This window comes from Lissotriton helveticus, chromosome 5_1 (assembly GCF_964261635.1).
Source record: "Lissotriton helveticus chromosome 5_1, aLisHel1.1, whole genome shotgun sequence".
In the NCBI taxonomy this organism is placed as follows: Eukaryota; Metazoa; Chordata; class Amphibia; order Caudata; family Salamandridae; genus Lissotriton; species Lissotriton helveticus.
The window spans coordinates 235,519,383-235,542,777 of record NC_136065.1 but is presented as its reverse complement, the minus strand read 5'-3'; the positions used below and the strand labels follow the sequence as shown (position 1 = coordinate 235,542,777).

The window sequence follows — 23,395 nt, the reverse complement described above, 5'->3', positions numbered from 1 at the left end:
AAAAACCAAGAACCAAAACAAAGTCGTGGGAGCGACCAACTTATACTTAACCAAAATATCTGTCACGCCACCAGAAGACCGTCTATCGTCTCGCTCTACAAAGCATCAATCGAGGGTCCAAGACAGGGCGACAGTCAGGGCAGCAGTCCTTCGTAGCCGCCGGAAAGCGGGAAGCCTCGCAGAAAAAACCTTCGGTCCACGTCGACATACAGGGATCGATGAAGTGGCTGCCTTCCTCCAGAATTTCCTCACGTGGCTCCTCACAATCCTCGGGATTGGACCGGTACCGCTGAAGTCACCCTACGTTGTGCGCCAACTGAAGAACCAGGTTTTTCAGAACCCAGCGGCGCCAGGGACACGCCCAAAGTCTTTGAGTTCCCCTGTCCTGGCATACAGAGACACGGAATACTTCTAGGTGGCGTCAGAGATCAAATTTATTAGCTGCAGCTAGATATGTACAAGGAACTAAAAGTTAACGATATCCTGAACATTGATTGGCAATTTCAGACAACGATCAGCTAGAGAAATTGGCTTCGTGAAAGGGTCAGTTTCAGGTGACGGGGTCAGCATCTTACAGTTCACTCGCAAGTCGGAAAAGGCCTAGTTAATGCGTACATGAACAACGGAGCCCATGCAACTTTGTTCGTTCGTTTACCTCCACGGCCTACGTGAGGGCAATACAAAATGGTTTCACGAACAATGCAAACAAAATGGAGTCCGGTTCGGAAATCACGGAACCTCAACGCTATGAGGCAGGGAACAGATCCCCAGGACACTTCTTTCCTGGGTCCGGAGAGATGGGATCCCCAGGGCCGCTGTACGGCTCGGGGAAAGAGGGGCCCAATGCCCACTCCCTATAAAAAGAAAATTGTCCTAGATTGATGGGGTCCCCATGGAACTCTGTGGCTCAAGAAGGGGCCACAAGCCCGCCTCAAACATATTAGTTCGACCCCAGGGGATGGGGGTCTCTAGGGCCTTCAGAAGCTCGGTGGGTTTATGCCACTCTGCCGCAATAAAGAATTGCTCATGAGGGATGGCGTCCCCTGGGCCTTACTGAGGCTCAGGGGAGGGGGCTGCATGACCCCTCCACATAATGAATCGGCCCCCAGGGAATGTGTTCTAGGGCCTGGATGAGGCTCAAGGAGGGAGACCACATATCCCCCTAAAGAAAATTTAATTTGCCGCCCCCATGGCTCTGGCCCACACCGGAAGGGGGTGGGTGCTTAAAAATTAAAAGGGTGGGAGTGTGCTTTTATTTTATTTTACTTTTTTTTGTGGAGCCACAGATCCGTGAGACTTTTTTTTAACAACTGGTCATTGATTAGGGACTGATGAGGAGTTACATGGGCGCTACCTTGCCATATTGACAGATTACTTGTTTGTCTCTCTGCAGATTTTGACTACTTGTGCATTTTCCTCAGTGCTGCATGGGTACACGGCTTGACATTGATTCTCAGGTAGTTTTTTCGTTTCAATACTATTGTGGTTCTATTAAGGGAATCTCAGGGTTTCACTTAGGCTCTTGGTTGTAATAAATTACACTGGCACTTGGTATGCGGGCACTGGTCTTAAGCCCTGTAGAGTCATGTCACCAGCATGATGTGGAATTTGTTTGGACTGGGGCACTGTAGTGCTTCTTTTAAATTGCTCACAGCATGGACATTATGCAAACCCCTAGGGTACTTGCTTGCGTCACAATCAGGCAATCAGAGGGCCTGTATGCTACCTGCATGTTTACTTTTTGGTTTTCACTTACAGGTGAGCCAAATCCCACTTACTTTTTTCTGTTGTCATTTATATTCACAGTAGTGTGAGCTTTCTGTATGTATTGTTTGCTGCCTTGAAATAGTCTTTGTGCCGAAACATGTCGGCTGCCATTTTGTTGATGTCTTATGACATAAACAAGGATTTGGAGAAAACCTGAGGAATAAACAGCAACTTTTGTTCACCTCGCTACCATGGAATTATTATTAATTTTTACTGGACTCTGTTCTGGGCTTCGGTACTTCTATTTCTACTCCTTAACAGATTTACACCAATTCACAAAAAGCACACTTTCTGGACCAAGATCTAGCTTTCTACCAAATTTAATGTAATTCCGTTGTTGTTTTTGCGGTATTGCTGTTCAATTTTCCTATGGAAAATTGCATGGTAAAAATGTCCCCCCTTTTTCACTGTACCCTTGACGGATCACTCAGAAACGTTCTAGAAAGAAGCTGCAGTGGGTGAACTTTGTTTTTTGAAGATTCGGCAAAGGTGCCAAAGATATTAGAAAACGAAAAAAATCAGTTTCCTGTGGAAATGTGTGCCTAAATATAACTACCCAGTGGCTACCACCATTAGGTAATACTGTTAACTGGCCAATCTTTAAGCATGAAAATGCAGTTAACTGTAGTCTATTAATCATGAGCTGCCAGTCAAGACATACGATTGATTGAGGGAATCCAATATGTTGAGTTTTTCAGGGCAAAAAATAAATTGTATATCAAAGCAGGATTACAATATGTTTGCTGATGAAGCAGAAGCATATGCAGTTTAATAGACTGCGCAATATGACGTGCAGTTGAAAACAAAGCCATTTACTAGATTCACAGCAGATGCAACGAATGCCAAAACTTTACCCTTTCTCTCCCAGGTGCTGAAATGCCTCAACTCCGACAAATGATTATGAAGATGGCATTAGCAAAAATGCTGGGATCTGCACGTCTTCGTTTTTTCTAATGTTTTAATGGCATAATTTGCTGTTGCAAAAGATTTCCTGGGCATACTGAAACCATTTTACCAGGAACTTTACTGCTTTGCTGCAGGCATAGTCTGGAATCTGGAAAAAAACGAGTCACATTTTTTTGCTTATGCTTTTTTTTCTCGGCTTTTCCCTCAATTGAATTGGTTGCCATTAGAGCCTCTTCTGTTTTTTTTTTTTTTTTTTGCACTTTTATATGGTGCAACCTCGACCCGAATCTATTGGAGGGAGCCTATTACATGAGCACCAGTTACAATAAACACAGACACAGTACATTTTGCCACATTTCTGTCCACTCCTTGCAGTCCTCTTTCTCCGCCTGACTTTCACTGTCTCTTTGTCTTAATCTTTGTATCTCCCTTTGTTTCAGTGTTTCTCTACCTGTTTCTTTCCTTGTCTTTCTCTTCCCATGTTTGTCACCTTTTGTTTCTGTCTTTCTCTGTCCTATCATGTTTCTCTCCATGTTTCTCCCAGGCACTCTGTCTTAGTGCCCTCGCAGATTGGGCTCACAATGTACTTCTGTTCACACAGCTCTGGGAACAGTGTGTGGCCTCTGCCCTTCTCTCCGCTCCTCTTTTCCCCTTTTATCTTGTCTTTTTTTTGGCTTTCTGTGCCCTAAGTGCACACAGCTTGTACCAGCATCTGTGGGTGCAGAAGTGTTTTGTGCCACAATCTATTCCCACATCTGCACAATAAGAGGTGCGTTTTGCCCCCAGTCTATGGCAACAATTCTATAAACAGAAGGGCATTGTGGGCCCAATCTGTCCCATTACCAGTCTGTGCAGAGGTAGATTTTGGCCACACTCTATTCCGGCTTCTGCATGGACGGAAATGAATTGTAGTTATATTTATATCCCCTGTATCTATGGATAATAGGATGTTTTTCTTTCCACAATCTGTTCCCCTATCTCTGTGGACAGTAGTATGCTGTGGATCCAAGTTGACCAAATCTGATCTAACATCTGAAAGGGCTGATATGTTGTGTGGCCACACTCTATCGCCAGAATTCTGATTGTGGAGACAGAAATAAATTGTGGGCCTAATTTGTCCCAGTATCTGTGGGAGGAAAAGGGCCTTGTGGGCCAATTCTGACTCTGCATCTGTGGGGATAGCATCCCGTGGTGATCCATTCTGTCCCGGAATCTGCTTGTGATATAATAAACCCATTCGAATAATTATTACAATAGATGTCAAATTTTCTTAAAAATATGTATTTTAAAACTAGCAGATGCCTTATTTAACTATTTTATAAGTTTCTAACTATATCATAAGTTCCTGCTACTTATAAAAGTGCAGCTCCTCTTGTGCATGAAAATGATGTTAACTCTAAGAGAATTATGTTCTTTAGCTCTCTAATTTAATGACTGATAATGAGGCAGACTTTGCTTTTTTTGAAAGCAGTTGATGACATTATCAATGTCAGTTTTCAGACATTGTCATGCTGAGACTAAGGCTATGCAATTACCTCTTTCAAAGATTCCTTATCCAGGGTGAAATTACAATGGTTGCTGTTTTCGCAGATTTCTCGTAATTGTCAGAATCTTGACTTTCTGATGTGTTGTTTCCTGAAATAGTTTTTCTTTCAGTAGGGTTCAACAGCCAACAATTGAGCTTTCATTGCTTTTTGTTTTGTTGTTAAGTTGGAACCTCAAAATATCCCAATGTGAGTACATGATGTGAGGGCTGACATAATTTGGGGTACGCAACGTTTATGTAGAATGAAAAAAGGGTGGCAGCCATCAGGCACCTTTGTTTCACATTTTATAAAGTCTTGATGGGGACATTCACTTTCATCTGCAGATTTAACCTCATCTGATCAAAAGTATTAGCATTTAGGGGCCATGATACAAGACTTTCCTCATCCCAGTCCCCCTTTGTCTTTGCCTTTCCTTCTGCTTCTCCCTGTTTATCAGGTCGAAAATTGAGATGTCTGCAAAGGCTACATCCAGCTGCAGCTTCTTCACTGTGATGTATTTGTGTACTAGATGCTGAAAAGTGAACTCAATCGATCGCAGAATACCCAGCAGGAAAACCCCTCCATGGAATACATTGAAGGAATGGATTCATTCAACAAGTCATATATCTGAAGTCAATATAAATTTATAGATATTTTGCAATCTAGGCTGATTGAATGATCGGAGTGCAGCTTGTCACTCCTTTTTTGTAAATCTAAATGATGGTACTCAGTGACCAGGATTCATGAAGCAGGTTTTGTGCAGTAAAGGCACTGAATTATTCTCTGGGGATTTGCATTCATCATGCTAGTTTGCATTTGATTATTCCAGCTGGGCCCATATCCTCAACTCCTCTTTTCTGGATTGGAAATCCATACAGAAAGAATTTTCCTTCACCATCCCTCGATACAATGACAGTTTAATAATATCCGCCATATCATCAGTATTGTTACATTACATATTGAACTTTTCCTTGAAGAATTCTATCCACTCTAACTCACAAATATTGACCTCTACTTTCTTCCTGTTTTCATCATATTCAACACCTTTGAGTACTTTTCAAGTCGAAGCCTACCAGACAGCACAGAAGTCCGGTTGCAAAGACTTATTCGGGGCATGCTGAAAGATGACCTAGAATGGCAGTTCACACATTATTACCATTGGCTTTCCCTTCGGTCACTCACATTTGCATGCTTTCTATTTGCTGGCTTTGTTTTAGGCTGTCAAGCTTGAGTTAGTCCCTTCCACGGAGCATAGACTTTTCACTAGCTCCCTGCATTCTATTCTTCCATGACTGCGCGCTTTTTGGGAACTCTTTTTAGGGCTCGGCCTACGTCCCACGAAGTGGGCGTGGCCTAAGAGTCCTTTTATGAGGACTTCAAAAATCTAACCTACGAATTCCATAAAAGCTTGTGATTTTTGCTCGTTATTTATGACAGCTGCATGGCAATTGGGCCTAGCATGCCTGTGTTTTTAAAAGACAGCAGGCAATAGGCCATAGGCGGTAGACTTTCTCCGGCTATTGCATATTGTGTGCGGTTACGCGCAGCAGAAGGCCATATTTCTTCAATTACCAGCTGTCATGGCTTGCTGTAATTGAAGACAGATGCTGGGGGCGCGTGCACCATTCTTTGCTGTCTGCTCTCGGAAGCCTCGGAACTGTATTTGGCATTCCTGGAGCGTGTGCATTTAGGGTCAGGACTGGATGATTCTGGGCGCGCGTGCACCATTCTTTGCAGTCAAACAATGCCACGTCTCTCTGATGAGGCCTGGAGCTCAGTGGCCTCTGAGTTTATGGGGCAATTCTGTGCAGTCTGTTTCATGGTGTAATACTACCACGCAACTAAGGGCTTGACTTTACTTTCCTGACGTTGCACGATTATTCACTTCGAAAGACAAATAAACACCTTGGTGTAAATGAAACTTAATCTATGTTTAGTGGCACGAATGCGTAGAAAGGGCATGTTATTGGTGAGTGACAAGTTTCACCACCAGTCATGCATGCCTTGAAGGCCTCTTGGCTTTGAACGTGTACTTCGATGCTTGATTTACTTTAAATAATGAAACAACAGTTACCTCTACAAAATCCGCAAGTTTTCCCTTTCACCCTGAAGCTGGGTGGACAGTGGAAATGTTAGAACCACCTTGTTAGTAGAATGTGAGGCCTGCCATTGTTGGCTCTGTTTCTGCTTATCGGAGCATTACAGCAAACGGATTGGGCCGGCGCGGCACAATTACAGGGCATCAAAGTGGCGCTTCTCGAGTTCTCGAGGGCTTGTGAAAATCTGCCCAGCTGATGGGAAGGTATGCCTAGGCACCGACAGACACTGATGAAGGCTCGTGAGCCGGCATCTGAAATAGACACGTTAGTGATAGATTCCTTACCTTAGAATATCCCCAGGCGTCAGACTGGATCCGGAAATTGTTCGCGTAGCAGTACCCTTGCGCGTCGGTAGGCGTAGTCTGCGGCTCCACGTCGGTCGTCAGCGTCCTGGGCGCCGTGATGACGTCGTCGGAGTACTTAGACGCCGCCTCCACGTGCTGACGTCAGTTCTTCTTTTTTCCGCGCCAGCAGCGCAGATCCGGAAAAAGTGGTACCTTAGTCACTTTTTGACTAAACTTTTTTGATCTTTTGATCATCCTTTTTCGAAGTCTTCGACTCCGAATGGTGCCCGTAGGGATGCCAGGTTTCAAACCCTGTGAGGATTGCGACCGACCGTTGGTGTCTCCACTGCCTCGGCGTCGATCACGACGACAAGACCTGCTCCGACTGTCGGGCCCTGACTTCGAAAGCTAGACGGGAGCGGTCCCGTAAGCGGCTCGAACTCTGTCAGTCGGCCCCGCGACGAGAGAGGTCCCGGTCCGGACGGAGGTCGAGGGACCGGTCGCAGGAGCGGAGCCATCGGAGCTCCGGGAGTCGACATCACTCCTCCGGGTCGAAGTCGTCAGGTAAGCACAAGAAGCCGAAGAGACGTCATCGCTCTTCCGACTCCCCCCGACACTCGCGCGACGCGGCCGGGGGTTTTGGTGACACCGCCCACGTGGCTCCGTCGGAGTCGCCTAACGCGGCGTCTGAGGAGATCGAGCGGTTCCTCATGGCCATGAGGTCCCTCTCTCCTCCGACGGGCTCCGCGGTGCCTTCGGGCCCAGCGGACCCGTCTGGGGGGCCTAGCGGGTCGGGGGCTTTGGTCCCGACGCCGTCGGGTGCTTCGGCTCCGATGCCACCGTCGCCTTGGGGCCTCCCTCGACTCAGTTCCGGCGCTGCTTCAGACGCCGTTCGGAGAGTTTACTTTCCATGAACCGGCCCCATCATTTTCTAACCCTGAGTACCAGGAGATGGGTGATGAGGAGTATTGGGAGGGGTCTGAGGACCCTCTGACACGTGGGTGTCAGTCCCAGGAGGACTGGACAGGTGACCTGGGGGATGCCAGTGGTCTGGACACTTTGCCGGACACTGGCTTTGTCTCCCCTCCAACCATGGCTACGGAGGAGGGGGCAACCTATAGTGTGGTGTTGATGAGGGAGGCCAAGGCCCTGGGCCTTGAGCTCCCCGTTGCGGCCGTGAGGACTAACCTCCTCACTGAGGTCCTTAAGCCGCAGTCATGCTCAGCCGAGCCTCTGCTGCCGTTTAACGAGGTATGGTGTTTTTAATTACTCATTCGAAGAGTCCACACGGGGAGTTGGGGATTAACTCACCAACCATTCATTGAGTTTACTTGTTTTTTCTTTTTTCTTGTGTCCATGTCCCCGCCTCTGTTGTAGACTTTTAGACCGTGAGTCTCGACCTATTTTTTATCAACCACTGACGGTCACGGGCCCGCCAGGTCGGAAATATCACCGGTGGAGCGGTGAACCATACTATATTTTCCGTTCACGCGTCCTATACTTACTCCAATTATGTGCTTTTTGGTAGACTTTACAGTCTTTACTCCTAATTCTGACCCCCCTTTCTATTTACTTTATTTTATTTTCAATAGACCTATACCAGGTTTATGACACTGACGCAAGGTATGTCACCATCTGGTGTCCTCCACAATTGGGGAGCACGTGTGATTTAGATCACCTGACATTTTAGGACCGGGGCACACGATGCGTTGCATGGAGCACGGGTTTGTCCTGGACGATCAATGACCATACCAATGATCATTGTAGGACTCTTTGACATGTGGCTGTAGCTTTTACACCTATATATAGGACCGGATGGAACTAGATTTTAAACTACAGCCTTTTATGGCCGGTATATTACTGTATTTATACGGACTCACTGGGTGCCACTTATTTTATGCTCTTGTGCACTTGGTGTTTTGAATGGATGTTATGGATGTCATATATGGATATGTTGGATTTATCAAATGCTCTATTGTATATATTTTGTGTCTTTCCCAGCCCTGAGGAGTTGCGATAACTTTGTTCCTACGCGACGAAACACGTGTCGGCTGGCTGTTGGAACGATTAAATCTGTGAAAACTGTTGTGTCAAAAGAATCAACGATTACTGTTGTCTTTGTCCTTACATAATTTTCATTGTTCATGTACCAGAACGAATGCTTAATAACTGCTGATTGTGTGCATAGGCATTTCTTGGTATCCAACTAGCGGGGAATTCAGCTAAAACTCTCTTTAAAATTGTTCATGAGTTCACTAAACCTCCTGCCACTGCCAGCACAGTGCTACCTTCCGGCACTCTGTGCACAGGATTGTCAGACTTTTTTCAGGATAAAATCCACATTATGTACACCATCTTCTCCCCCCGTCCACCTCAGAGCCTACAGCCCTACCGGTCAGCAATGATGTAATGACCACTTTCCGCCCTCTCTTTCTTGATGCTTCACTGCGAAAACTCTTAACTTGTAAGTCAGGGTCCCCCAGCGATCCATGCCCGGCTCAGTTTTTTAAACTCCTGGCACCTAGCATCAATGCCCCTCTGAATCAGATCTGGAATTCCTCGTTGAGTTCAGGGATTTTCCTGGCGGTGTGGAAACAGGCTTACCTTCTGCCGATCCACAAAAACCGGTTGCTGATCATGCTGCGTTAAAACATTTTAGACCCATTTCCCTGCTACCAACACCTGCAAAAATTCTCGAAAAAATAGTCCAGGAGCAACTCTCCATCCATCTGGAATCTAATAATCATTTTCATGACTCCCAATCCGGCTTCAGAGCTGGCTACAGCACGGAGACTGCCCTCCTTGAAGTATCCGAGAGTATTCACAAGCGCATCTATCTGGTCAAAGCAGCTATGCTTGTGCTACTCGATCTGTCCACGGCCTTCAACACGGTTGCCCTGAATCCGGTCCTTTCTGGGGAACCGGTCTCAACAAGTCGTTCTCCGTCCTTTCATCTCAGACGAGAAGACCTTGCTCTGTGGGGTTCCTGAGGGGCCGGTCTGGAGCCCTCTCCTCTTCAATGCCTACCTTTCTCCTCGTGCGGCGTTGGTGGAATTGTGCAGGGTGACGGTGGTATCCTGCCCTGATGACACTACTCGGAAGCTGCCTTTTCCAACTTTAGGAATTGCCTGAGTAACATCTCGGCTTGGATGTCATTGAATTGTCTGAAGCATAACTCGGACAAAACTGAGGTACTTCTTTCTAACCAAAAATCTCCGCCCGCCTTTGCTCTGGTGGCGATGGGAGATGAACCCTCCTCCGAGGCGGGCGACTTGGTGAGAAATCTCGGCTTTAGATTCAACAGTGAACTCTCCTGTAAAACCCAAATCAGGCAAGTCTCCTCCTCATGCTTTGGGAAGCTACGCACATTGCAGAAATTCCTACACTTCCTTCCCCTGGAATGTCGTTGCACAATTGTCCATGCTCTAATCACATCCCACCTGGACTACGCTAACAGTCTCTATCTGGGTGCTCCAGTCTATAAGACTCGACGTCTGCATATAATTCAAAACGCTGCTGCCAGATTGATCTGTAAAATACCTTTCCGCCACTCCATCACCCCCCACCTGAGGATCCTTCATAGGTTACCTGTTGTCAAGCGTATTGAATTCAAGGCCCTTACCCCGGCATTTAGAGCTTTCCGGGGACTAGGCCTGGCGTATCTGCGAGCTAGACTACAACACTATCATCACAACCGTACCCTGCGTTTCAACCTCCAGTGTCTCCTTGCCATCCCCCGTTTTCGCAAGGCCAGTACGGATGACAGAGCCTTTGCGCTCAAAACTTCTAAACTTTGTAATGCCTTGCCACTCTCCATCCGTTTATCGGAGTCAGAACTCACTTTTCGACTTGCCCTGAAAATCTGTTTCTCCACCAGCATCTAGTTTTCTCTTCTCACCTGTGTGCTTCAGTCTGCCTCGGCGCCGGGACACCCCCTTTGGGGGTAGCTGTGTGCTCTACAAATTCCTTAATAAATAAATAAATAAATAGGTGTGCCCTGATGGAGAAATCTATCAATGTGGTGCCTCGCTTATAAAACAAAAATGGGTCCTAAGGTGATATGGGAACTTATCATATTCGAGAGTAAAAGTGTGGCGGCGGCTTGATATGGCGATGGGGTATGGGGAAAGGCCACTATACAGAGCATCAAAAGGGTTTGAAAATGTATTTTAAAAAAATCTTTAAGCTCTTCTCCCAAGCTGTTCGAACTTAGTTTCCCATTCTGAAACGGTTGCGAGAGGAAATGGGTCTGAACATACTGATCCTTATGGAGATCTGTAAAGTCTTCCTGTGAGGAAATCGGATTTGCGGATTTTTTCAACAAACCAGATTCCTACCTAAGGGCAAGTTGAAACTCTGTGATCAGAATAAGGTTGTGAGTAAAAGATGGGAGGTGGAAAAATCAAAGTCACCTGTTATTACCTATAGTATGATGTCCCTGTCAGGAGGGTCAGCAAGCTTACCTGACCCTACTGCCAAATTCCCAGCACCGGTTTATTCTGACCAGATTTAGGGATAATGTGTTGCCACTAATGGTGGGGTTCCCTGCTAATTGCTATTCCTTGTCAGATCTTTCTGCATTGCCTTGTGATGGGGTGTCTCCTTTTAACAAATGTGCACATTGTATTCTTCTGCTAGTATTATGAACCCCCCCAGACTTTTTTTTATCCTACCTCTTTTTAAAATATAACATTAAACAGACCAGCTCTGCCAGGGCCAGACTGGCTGTACTGGGCATCGGGCGTTTCCCCAGTAGGCTGGAAGGGTAGGGGCTGGTGTTGGTGCTGTGGGGGCCGGTTCTGTTACTGAGGGCCGCTTTTGCAGAAGTGCAGCAATATCAGCCTCCAATAACAATAGCAGCAGTGTTCCACACTTGCTCCCCTTCCTCCCCCCAATACACCCCCGGATTGATCCAACAAACTTGCCAAGGCTGCTTTGAGTTCCCAGTCCAGCCCTGAGCTCTGCTATTGCTGCAACAACCAAACAACCAACTTGTCTGCTGTGCCGTGAGTTCTTATCTATGGCAGATGTTAAAAATAAGGAAAGATTTGCGGTTGGCCTCTTTATAACAGAGTTGAACCTTTGCATCATTATGAGTTTCATTGTCCATACATTTTAATGTGAATTCTTGATGAAGAATGATTTTTATGTACTTTGGCTATTTCTGAAACAACAAAACAACCCACTGGCCTGCTGTGCAACAAGTTCGTTTGACAGTTTTTAAAAAATAAGCAACAACTTGCAGGTGGTCTCTCTTCATCTGAACTGTATATTGGCACGATTGTGTGTCTTATAGTTTACGAATTTTAATGTGAAAAATGTTTGTTTTTATTTACTTTTATGTTACTGAATGGTATTGAATAGAGTTTATTGATGATGATGCCCATACTATTAACAAATGATTCGGCTTTGCCAAGTCTACTGGGGTCCTTTGATTTACTCCGGATACTCCCTTCAATTTCCTGGTAGCTTCAGTGAACAGTTCTAAGTCTTGTTCCTGAACATCGCCCATTTTGCCAGATAGTCTCTTTGAGGAACACTCCATCCTTCATCAACATGGTGGCAAACCATTGTGTTGAGATTTTCACAGAGATTTTATTTGGGATCCACTAGCAGCTCGCTTGTTGTTTACCTGCAACACGTTTACATCTTGCCATATCCAGCTACTTGTAGTTTGCAGGTTATAGCCCCTCACCAACCTTCTTTTTGTTTTAAAGAAGGAATGATTAGAGTGGATGTTTATCTTTTTTCAACTGATCCATCTATGACAATTAATTATAATATTAACAGAGGAATGTGTTGAACGCCTGAGGCATGTGAAATAACAAAGTCATTAGTCTGGGAACCTTATGCAATATTTTAAAACATGAGGACCTTTATAGAGCCTACTGGGAAGAGAATAGCTGCCTTTGGCTTGCTGGCTGTATAGTTCGTCAAATTTACTGTTTGGCTTGAAAGGCCTTCTCATCCACTGTATCTTCTACCCTCCTTTCATTTCGCCTGCCCCCTCTTTAATATTTCTTAGCATTTTGGGGGATTTTATAGTGGTGTATAAACTGCTATACAAGTTGAGTCATAACATTATGACAATGTCCATTTTAATTAGATTTCGCTGCATTAGTTGCAGATAGGTATTTCTGCACTTTGAATCTCTTGCTAAGTCAAAAGGATACTTAGGTGTGTAAAATGACCAGCATCACACTCAATATGTCTCTGCTGGGTTCTTGTGTCTTTCAGAGCACGGTAGGGCAGAATCAATTTCTTCAAGAGCAGCTAATAAAACTCCTATACAAGCACACTGACCTCGAGACTGTGGCCCGCTGGGCTCTCCGCTACAACCTTCCAAAAGACAGTCTGCCCTACGGAGTAGCTGAGATGTTGGAAAATCTACATCTTCAAGAGAGGTAAATGTGAAATATTCGTTTTGGAGCTAGGTATGACATTATCCTACTTGTTATTTGAATTGTGCTCTGATACCATTGGTGTGGTCTTCCAACAGGCTTTCCTTGTGTATTTGGGTTGTAGGCCAATGCATTAATTCCTTGTCTGAGTGGTTGCAGATTAGAACCTGTGTGCCTTGATTGGTCATCAGCATCTGAAGCATTTATAACTAGTCGGAACCATGTGTGGTTGAAGGCTATCCCATAGCCTCCTTTTCCTTGATTTCTGAATGCGATGATTGGCATGTTTAACAGGGCCTCTACTCCATCTGGTTCGCCTTCGGGCCCCGTGGGTCCTTTGGCCTTTAACCTGGGTGTGCCTCACCACTATGCTCAGGCACTCTTTATGCCATTCTTGCCAACGACGCCGGCTTGACATTTTCCGGCGCCGAGGTCTTCCACTCAGGTCCCCTTGACTCCTTCGGCTGTTGAGTCGGCGCTGTCTCGGATTTGATCGGTGCCGAGATTTGAAGCTGAGGCTCCTCCTTCGACGCCGTTGATGTCCTTCCCGGTGCCACGTTTGATGCCGCCGCCGGTCCTTAAACAGAACTCTAGGAGAGAGGCGCAGAGGCTTCTTGAGGAGAAGGAATATGTACAGGAGCAGGAGGAAGGAGTAATTGAGTCTGTGGACGAGTTTGAGGGCTTACGGGAGGCCAGTGGATTGGATACTTCTTCTGAGTATGATCTCTCATCTCCAACGGCTCGAGTATTGCAAGACATTGCTCTATATCATGTGGTGATAAGGAAGGCAGCTGATTTACTTGATCTGCAGCTTCCTTCAGCGGAGGTTAAATCTAATATCTTGACAGAGGTTCTTAATACACCTTCCACAGCCTCTGAACCTCTGCTACCCTTTAATGAGGCATTAAGGGATCCTATTTTGGAGGTTTGGCAGAAACCCTTATCTGCTCCTGCAGTTTCCTGGTCCATATCAAGAAGATACAGGCCTGCACCCGGGGATCCGGCTTTTCTGTCTAACCATCCTTCACCTGAAAGCTTGGTGGTCCAGGCTTCTTGTTCTAAGCAATCTTCAGGTTCATTCCCTGCTATACCTGGTGATAGGTGTTTTAAAAAAATGGAGCAAGCGGCGAGAAAGGTTTTTTCTTCTGCAAGTATGGCTCTAAAGTACACTAATGCTACTTGTCTCCTTGGGAGGTATATCCATGCTCTGATGGACTTGGTCAAGCAGCTAGCTCCAAAGTTGCCTGAAGAAGATCAAAATAATTTTTGGGAGGTCCTTTCTGATTCTCAAGCTGCGGCCCATCAGGTGATTCAATCAGGTCTGGACACTGCTTACTCTGTGGCTCGTGTGATGGGGTCTTCTGTGGCGACAAGAAGACAAGCTTGGCTCAGATCAATAGGATTTTCTCCTGGCATTTAAGCGACTGCTGGATTTGCCCTGTGCTGGGTCAAAACTTTTTGGTTCTAAAGCGGACTCTGCTCTGCAACGTTTTAAGGACAGCAGAGCGACCGCAAGATCTCTGTGCCTTCAGGTGCAGTCTAGGGGATATGGCTACAAGCGGTATCGGGGTTTTGGAAGGGCTGCTTCCTTTCGTGGCCGCCAACAGTCTCAACAGAGTCAACAGCAAAATCCTTTGTACAAATCGTACGGAGGGAAAAATAAAGGACGTCTCAGGGGAGCCGCTCGACAGCAAACCTCCTCCTCCTCCTCCTCTTCCACTTCTCCTACCGCCACCGTTGGTGCTTCAGGAAAGCAGTTCTAGATCCCCCATCTTGGACCATGTTGGTCCGGTTGGGGGTCTGGTGTCCTACTTTCTACAAGATTGGAAATCGATCACTTCAGATGGTTGGGTTTTAAATCTTGTAGAGAATGGGTACGCCCTCCTTTTTTGGAGTTTCCTCCTCCTGACCCTCCTCGCCAGGGTTGGTGCTCAGAGGACCACTTACTGCTTTTACAGCGAACTTGGCTCAGGTTCGTCTTGCACTGCAACAGGAAGACTGGATTGTGTCCATCGGTCTAGAGGATGCATATTTTCATCTTCCTATCCTGAAGTTGCATCGGAAGTATCTCTGGCTCACGGTAGGATCGCAACACTATCAGTTGGTGGTTCTTCTGTTATGTCTCACTTCCGTGCCTTGAGTCTTTACTAAGGTGATGGCGGTGGTAGCAGCACATCTCAGAAGGTCAGGGGTTCCTGTTTTCCCCTACCTGGACGACTGGCTGTTGAAAGCGGAGTTTCCGGAGTTGGTGTTGCGCCACTAGCAAGCAACAACACAACTGGTGTTCAACTTGAGGTTTCTCGATGAATGTACCCAAATCTCACCTGGCGCCTTCTCAGCGCAGCCTGTTCCTAGGGACAATACTGGACACTTCTGCGTGTCGAGCATTCACGCCTCTGCAGAGAATTCTCGAGATACAGGAAATTATTCCTTTATCTCACGATGGAGCAGTTGTTCCAGTCCTGAAGGTTCTACATCTGCTCGATCTGTTCACTTCCTTCATACATGCACGCTGGCACATGAGGGCACTTTAGTGGTGCCTCCATAGCACAGCAGAGATCTTGGAGAGAAGGTCAGAATCTCCAGAGACGCTGCAGCAGAGCTGACTTGGTGGAGCGTGCATGGCAACCTGTCTCAAGGATAACCCTTTCTGCCTCCTCCACCGGTGGCCACCGTGATCACGAATGCCTCCACTCTAGGGTGGGGTGCTCATCTGGGGGATCTGGAGGTCAAAGGTCTTTGGTCTCCAGAGGAAAGGTTGCTTCACATCAACCTTCTGGAATTGCGGGCGATAAGTTTGGCACTAAAGGATTTCCTTCCCTTCGCGGTCAGTCAGTTCAGGTCCTGACGGACAACACTACCGCGATGTGGTACATCAACAAGCAGGGAGGTGTAGGGTCGTACCATCTGTCGAGAGGCTCTGCGACTCTGGTCCTGGGCACAGAACCATCAGATTTGTATGTTTGCAAATCATCTGGCCGGTGTGCTAAATGTTCATGCGGACAGTCTCAGTCGGCGTTACTCGGCCGATCACGAGTGGAGGCTTCATCCGGAGGTGGTACATCACATCTTACAGATGTGGGGGATTCCTTGGTTGGACCTGTTTGCCACTCATGAAAACACGCACTGCCCGTTGTTCTGGAGTCTCCAGTTTCTGATGCAGGGAGTGTTGGGGGACGTGTTTCAATTGAATTGGGTCTTGCAACTCCTTTACGCCTTTCCTCCCAAACCCTTCATTCCTCGGGTTCTGAGGAAGATTCACAAGACCGGGCCCAAGTTATATTGATAGCTCTGGTTTGGCCAAGAAGGGTGTGGTACACAGATCTACTTCACCTCTCATCGCACCCACCGCTACGTCTCCCTCTGAGGGCAGACAACCTCTCGCAGTCGCAGGGGCAGGTTCTACACCCCCACCTCCAGAGTCTGCACCTTCATGCCTGGAGATTGAACGAGGCAGTCTGAATTCCTTCTCTCTCCTGCCGGATGTGGTGGATGTTATTTTATCGTCCAGGCAACACTCCACCAAGTCTGTTTATTCTTCCAGATGGTCTAGATTCATTAAATTGTGTGGAGATAGATCCATTGACCATTTAAAGGCCCATTTGTCAGATGTTCTTCAGTTTTCCCTTTTCTTGACCCAGCAGGGTTGTGCTCTAGCCATTGTTAGGGGCTATTTGTCAGCTTTTCTATGTTTGCCGGCCCAGCCATCTTTGTTTAAGTCCCCCATTGTCACGAGGTTCATTAAGTTTCCTCCCACTCCTTTCATTACACCTCAGTAGGATTTGAATCTCGTTCTCACCCTTTTAATTAGTTCTCCATTTGAGCCTCTTCATACTTGCCCGTTGAGGCTTCTTTCTTTTAAAACTTTTTTTTTATTGCCATTACCTCGGTTAGGAGGGTAAGTGAGCTTCAGGCAGTTAGTTCAAAACCTCCATTCTTAACCATTCATGCGGATAAGTTGGTTTTAAGGACCAGGGCTGCTTTCCTTCCTAAGGTGGCTACTCCTTTCCATATGGGACAGTCCATTACCTTACCTACCTTTTAACCTCCCCCTCACCCTTCCAAGGAGATGGAAAGGCTTCATCGTTTGGACCCCAAGAGAGCTGTAAACTTTTATTTGGACAGAACAAGAGATCCGAGGCTGGACGATCAGCTCTATGTGGACTACGTTGGGAAGGTGAAAGGCAAGGCTGTGCACAAGCGGATTCTCTCCAGGTGGATCATCTTGTGCATAAAGATTTGCTACCCCTTGGCCAAGAAGGACCCTCCTGAAGGTATCGGAGCTCATTCCAACAGAGCCAAGTCTACTTCAGCTGTGGCTAGAGGTGTTCCTGTTATTGATATTTGTAACGCAGCAACTGCTATCTTCCTCCTCGTCTTGAGGAGATGTGACCTGGCCTCTATGACCTCAGGGCCCGTTTAGCCACCGCGTGCTCCAGAGTACCTTCAGAGAATGAAAATACTCCTGAGGTAATGGAATGGATGCCCTTCAAGAAATGCCCAGAAGGGCCACTCTAGATATCCTTAAGCCGACCTCCACGCTGTCTGTAACTTTTGCCTCTTGCTGGTGCCTGACAAGAGTAGCTGCAACTGCTGCTCTGCATTTCGCAGCAAGAAGACCTTACGCCAACAGTGAGCCCCACGGTCGGCACACAGCAGGATGCCCCACTCCTTTTGGGGTGGGGAAGTGTGGCTCAATGGTTAGAGCGGCAGACCCTGACGCAGAGGTCTAGCCTGGGACCAGGGTTCAATTCCCGCCTCGGCGGGTCTTGGGCTCAATTTCCTCGGACCTGATAATTCTCGCCTCGGTGCCTATTCTAATCATGGGTCCCACTCTGCAACTCTGGGCAATAGCTTACTTATTTTCCACAATGGCCCTAACAACGCTAGGATGCCTGGCTTAACCTTGGGGGTGCCCAGGAGTGGGCACTTCACAGGGAAAAGCCAGGAAGGGTTCCACAGCGGCATGCGTACAAGTGCCAAGATACCCTCATGGGTCGATTCGTGCGCTATACAAGTACTACTAAATTTACTACATTTTCAGAGACGCCAACATTTTCTGAGAGGTCGACACCCTGGAGACCGAAGAAGAGCAGGAAGCATTGGGTGAATCGCCAGAGCTCCTGGTCCACTAGTCCAGCTTCAAATACATTGGTTCTGATGTCTTGAAGTCAGGAGAGTTGTTGTTACCGGTAGCAGCTCCATCAGGTTCGATCAACGTGCGAGTACTGTCTGCGTCCCAGTCATCACCGTCCCTCATATGCAGCTGCACCTTGAAGCCGAGTACTACTCACAAGGTAGATGGGCATTGAGCTAAGTGCCAAAACCACCTCCACCTTTGGGTGAACCACTGCCCTCAAGCAATGGTCAACATGGAGCCAAGGTATCAGAGCTGAGCAGAGACTCAGCCAAGGAACTTAATCCTCGACCAGCTCTAGCCAGAGAATGCCCTTCGGCGCCAAAAGTCATCAAAGCCGACTCCACCATCGAAGCAGAAGCCACTGAGGCACATCCGCCTCTAGGGCCAAACCCACCATCAGCACCGAAACCTGCTGCCCTCAATGTCGAGGAGCACCACATCCTCAAGAGGCTTCAGCAGAGAGACAGAGGAGGATTGTCATCCACCCACGCACAGGCAACATTTTGGTCTTGGACAAGGTGCTGCTCAAGAAGCACAATCTTACCCTGGAGTTTTCTAGCCATCGAACTCTTGGGTGTCCCACTTGCCGCCCAAGTAGCCCAAACCCAAATTCTCAATCTGCGGACTTTTCCCCCAGTTTACCCTGGTGCTTAAGGAGGTCGTGGGAGGAATACAATGTGGACCCTTGAGAGATTCTGACTTTGAGGCCATCCCTGTCAGTTCCTCAACTTCCCACACCACGATGACATTAGAGCATTTCACAGCATTATTTAACCTGCGGCTGTCTACTGTAAGGTGGGCATATATGCCCCCCTGAACAAGATGACCTACTGATGAACACATTCCCCAAGACGCGCGTTCTGTACAGTACCTCCCAATGCTCAAGGGGATGATTAAACACACCCCAAATATATTCAAGGAGCTGGTCAAATCTTGTGTGCCACTTATTGAGAGAAAGTACAATTCAGCCCCCTCAGACCCACTCTATATCTAGGTTCATGTCCCACCTGACTCTGTAGCAGTCACCACCACTAGAAAGAGAGCAGCAGTCCAGGGCACTAGGGATTCTCTTCTTCCTGGCAACGAGAGCAAGCAGATCAATGTTGCAGAAAAGAGTGGCGGTAGGTGTGGCCATGCACTGGCGCATTGCTAGCTCAGAAGTCCTCGCCTCCAGGTACGACATAGCCCACTGGGAGGAGATGAAGGTGTTCTTTCAGCTCCTCCCTGACAAGTATCATAAGAGGGTGGAGGAGATGGTTGAAGAAGGCAAGGCTAGCTCCAATGTTTAACAAAAAGGGGGACTGTGGGACTTTTTTCTGAGGTCCAGCACTCAGTGGTGGGGCTATTAGCTCCCTACCACATGTAAGCACCCGATCCGGTGCAGGCGATGAGGGTAGGTGAATGAACCGCGTCCCCCTGAGTAATGGACACCATGCTACTAGGTGTCCAATAGAATCGCCACACACCAATTGAGGTGACATTCCCATCTATGGGAGGTTACTGAACCACACTATTGAATACCTTTATCATAGTGCTTACAATGTGGTAGGTAGCTAATAGCCCCACAACTGAGTATAGATAGATTCACTGTACACAGAGTATTTCCTGAAGAATTCCCACGAATTGCTATAACCACTAGGCAAGAAACATGTTGACCTTAAGAGATGAGCATAGCTTTTACTGAACCAGGAAAACTGCCACTCTTTACGTTTTTAACAAGGTGGATTTTCAGCCTGAATAAAAATGTTATTTGGATTATCCTACCTATTTTAACTCACTCACTTCACTAGATCTACACTTCACGGGCCACACACCCCCACTTCATCATACGGCAAGGAACGAAAGATCTCTGATAAAGTAGGGTATTGCAGCACCGACCCAACGAGGAGCCGGTCCAGATGATGAAGCATGACACCTAGCTTGCTGTGTGTTAGGACCCTAGTTCCGATAGAGCAGGATCCTCTCCTATCCCTCTCCTACATCAGGTTCCAGCTTAACTATCATAAACTCTGATAACGGTTGGTCCTCTGACTTTTTATTTGACTAGGCACCACTTTTTGAGGAACTGCATACCATTAAGGCTATCTCCAATGCCACCATTAAATGTGCTTTGGATGCAGCCTATAATGCCGCCATGGTAGTGAACACCTCAGTCATCCTGTGGCGCTACTCCTGGCTCTACATGTCAAGCTTCAAGCCAGAGGTGCAACAGCACCTTGTCAATCTCCTGTTCAAGGGGTATCACCTGTCCGGCCTCAGGTTGACACAATGCTTGCAAAAATCAAGAAAAACACGGAAACCGCCAAGGCAGTGGGCGCCTGCTGGTCCTTTCTGGCAGGGGGTCCTTTAGTTGACAAAATCCAGAGAGAGCTCAAAAAACACTTCTCCAGAACATACCCAGTCCTCCCAGAGGCAGAAACAGGTCTAGCACCATCAGGGTTGCACAGAAGGCTCCTTTAGATGGAGTAATTCTAAGGGTGTAGGCACCCCAGTAAAGAGCCTCTACCTTAAAGAACTAACTTGCCCTACATCCCCCTGATCACACAACACTGGTCAGGGGAAGACTTCAGAACTTTCTTCCCTGCTTGGAGGAGATCACTGCGGACCGGTGGGTCTTGTCCATCATAGATCCTGGCTACTCTAGAGCTTATTGCCACCCCACCAAACATTCCCTCTTGCACCCACACCCTCAGCCCTGATCACCCTTCTCTTTTCAAGTCACCTATTGTAAATCGCTTCCTTAAGGGCATTACTCATTTCTTTCCTCCAATTCACTTTGTAATGCCCCAGTGGGACTTGAACCTGGTTCTGACCTACCTTATGTGTGCTCCTTTCGAGTTGCCGCATAACTGTGCTATCAGACTTTTGACTCTTAAAACTGCCTTTTTGGTTGCCATCACCTCTGCTCGCAGGGTGAGAGAGCTTCAGGCTCTTTCTTCCAAACCTTCTTTCCTAGCTGTACATCCGGACAAAGTTGTCCGTCTCACTAGGCCTTCTTTTCTCCCCAAAGTGGTTACCACTTTCCACATAGGACAGACCATCACGTTGCCCACCTAATTCCTACTCATGTATCCTTCTAAAGAGGAGGAGAGGCTCCACCGTCTGGATCCAAAACGAGCCCTTTCATTATATCTGGATCACACAAAACAATTCCGGGTAGATGGCCAGCTCTCTGTTGGCTATGTGGGGCTCCAAGAAACGTTGAGCCATGCAAAAACGAACCATCTCTCGATGGGTAGTTCTTTGCATCAAAATGTGCTATTCCTTAGCGAAAAAGGAACCTCCATTGGGGTTGCATGCCCATTCCACCAGGGAGACGACAGCTACTACTGCTTTGGGACGTGGAGTTCCCTTTCATGACATCTGCCAGGCAGCTACATGGGCTTCATTGCACACATTTACCAAACACTACTGCCTGGACAGCCAAGTCCCGAGAGGCAGTTTCTTTGGCCGTTCAGTTCTCCAGGACTTTCTGGTGTGAACTTCGTTCGCTCCAGGGTTGGTATTGCTTGGGTATCTATTCTAAGGTAAGGAATCCATAACTAATTGTCTCTTTCAGATGAACAAGTTACTTACCTTCGGTAACGATATATCTGTAAGAGACATAGATTAGTTATGGATTCCTCACCGCTCCACCCATCCTACCCGTTCTGCGAACTGACTTCTAGGATAAGGGACTCACTTTCAGGGCCCTAGCTTTGTGCACCAGTGGTCAGTGTCTTGCTTGGCTCTGCTCTTCTGTCATGGATTTCGTGTAAAGAACTGACAGCGCACAGAGGCTGCATCTAAGTGGATACCACAACGTCATTCCGGCGACCAAGCCGCCAACAACGATCGCGGAGTCGACCGACGCCACCTACCGACGCTGTAGTACTGCTGAAGAAAAATTCTCTTGATCCAGTCTGACGCCTGGGGGTAGTCCTCAGGTGAGGAATCCATAACTAATCTATGTCTCTTACTGATATATTGTTAACAAAGGTAAGTAACTTGTTAGTGTCAGCGATTTCGTTCTTGTTTAGATTTCACATGCCCAATACTCTTTGGAAATACAAGATTAAGAAATCTATTTCTAGGTTGCTGTGTTTCTTTATTTTTTGTGTGTAGTATATTGCTCTTGTATAGTGCATACTTCGACTCAGTCGCCTCCAGGTGTTTATAAGGGATCATGATTAAGAGCTCTGGAGTTGAAGCTGAGGGCAGAATGCGTTTCAGAGGGTCAAGAAGGTGTTCAGAATGCATTGTTATCCAGTCCTTGGCCTCTCAGAGCAATGATCACTAATTCCAGTTGCAATTTTGATCCAGTGCTAATGTGTGTGAAGGTAGTACAAAATATTGACAATGCAAAAGTAAAAGAAAACGCAATGCTTCCAGGTGGGTGCATAAATTGTGTGTATAGGGTGTGGTGTAGTGAAGAAGATGTGAGGAGGTACATCAGGAAAGAGTGAAAAGATAGTGCTGATGAGGTATAAGATATGCACATGGAGGAGGTATGTAGAGAAAAAGAATGTACATATCTAACATAGAGGGAACGTAACAGGAGTAATGGCGATACTCTGAAGACCGCTTTACAGCCCTCATTAATGTAGAATGCACAGTCTCGGTTTCAGCAATGAAGCATTTTCAATATTACTTACAAAAAAATTCTTGTTGTTACTCATTTATCTCAATCAACTTACAGCCTCCGACTAAGTCAATACTAGTAGCTGGTTTTAGGTGTTTGCCACTTGTGGTTTTCTACATCTGGATGTAGTAACAGAAGTCGCAGAGAGGTACCAAAATAACCATTGAGTGGCACCCTATAAAATCACAGAAATGTAGTTTGTATTCAAGCCTTACCCTGACTACATAGGCCACCCCACCCTATAGAGACCCCCACTTTTTTTATCCCAATTATAGCCCTGGTTGTTACTGTTCTACGCATGCAATGGGCACGTGTGCTACTGCTGTATTTATTCTGTGAAATGTGTGTACTTGTTCTTTGTGTGTTGAATGTGTTGCTTTTGTCTGTATTGTACCTGTTGTATATATGCGAACCTTCCACTGCTGCAATCTGTCTTGTACCCAGTGCTTGAATTGGAAAAATAGAAGTGCAGGTACTCTGTACCAGAGTACCTGCTTGTTTCTGAGAAGTGCCGGTACTCTCCAATTAAAAGTATAGCATTTCTCTGGAGAAGTGCCGGTACTCTCCCTCCCAAAATAACAAAAAGTGCTGGTACTCCATACCGGACAGCACCGACCCATTTAAAGCACTGCTTGTACCTGCTCTTTGAGT

At 46.8% G+C, this 23,395-nt stretch overlaps 1 protein-coding gene across 2 annotated transcripts in view; it reads left to right on the top strand.

Moving 5' to 3' along the window:
- EXD3 (exonuclease 3'-5' domain containing 3) overlaps positions 1 to 23,395 on the top strand; it is a 2,383,304-nt gene that overhangs the window by 1,122,233 nt on the left and 1,237,676 nt on the right. For both annotated transcript variants that reach the window (XM_078642091.1, XM_078642090.1), the window contains exon 12: positions 12,820 to 12,986. In XM_078642091.1, coding sequence (XP_078498217.1) covers positions 12,820 to 12,986 — 167 coding nt within the window. The remainder of the gene's footprint in view (positions 1 to 12,819; positions 12,987 to 23,395) is intronic.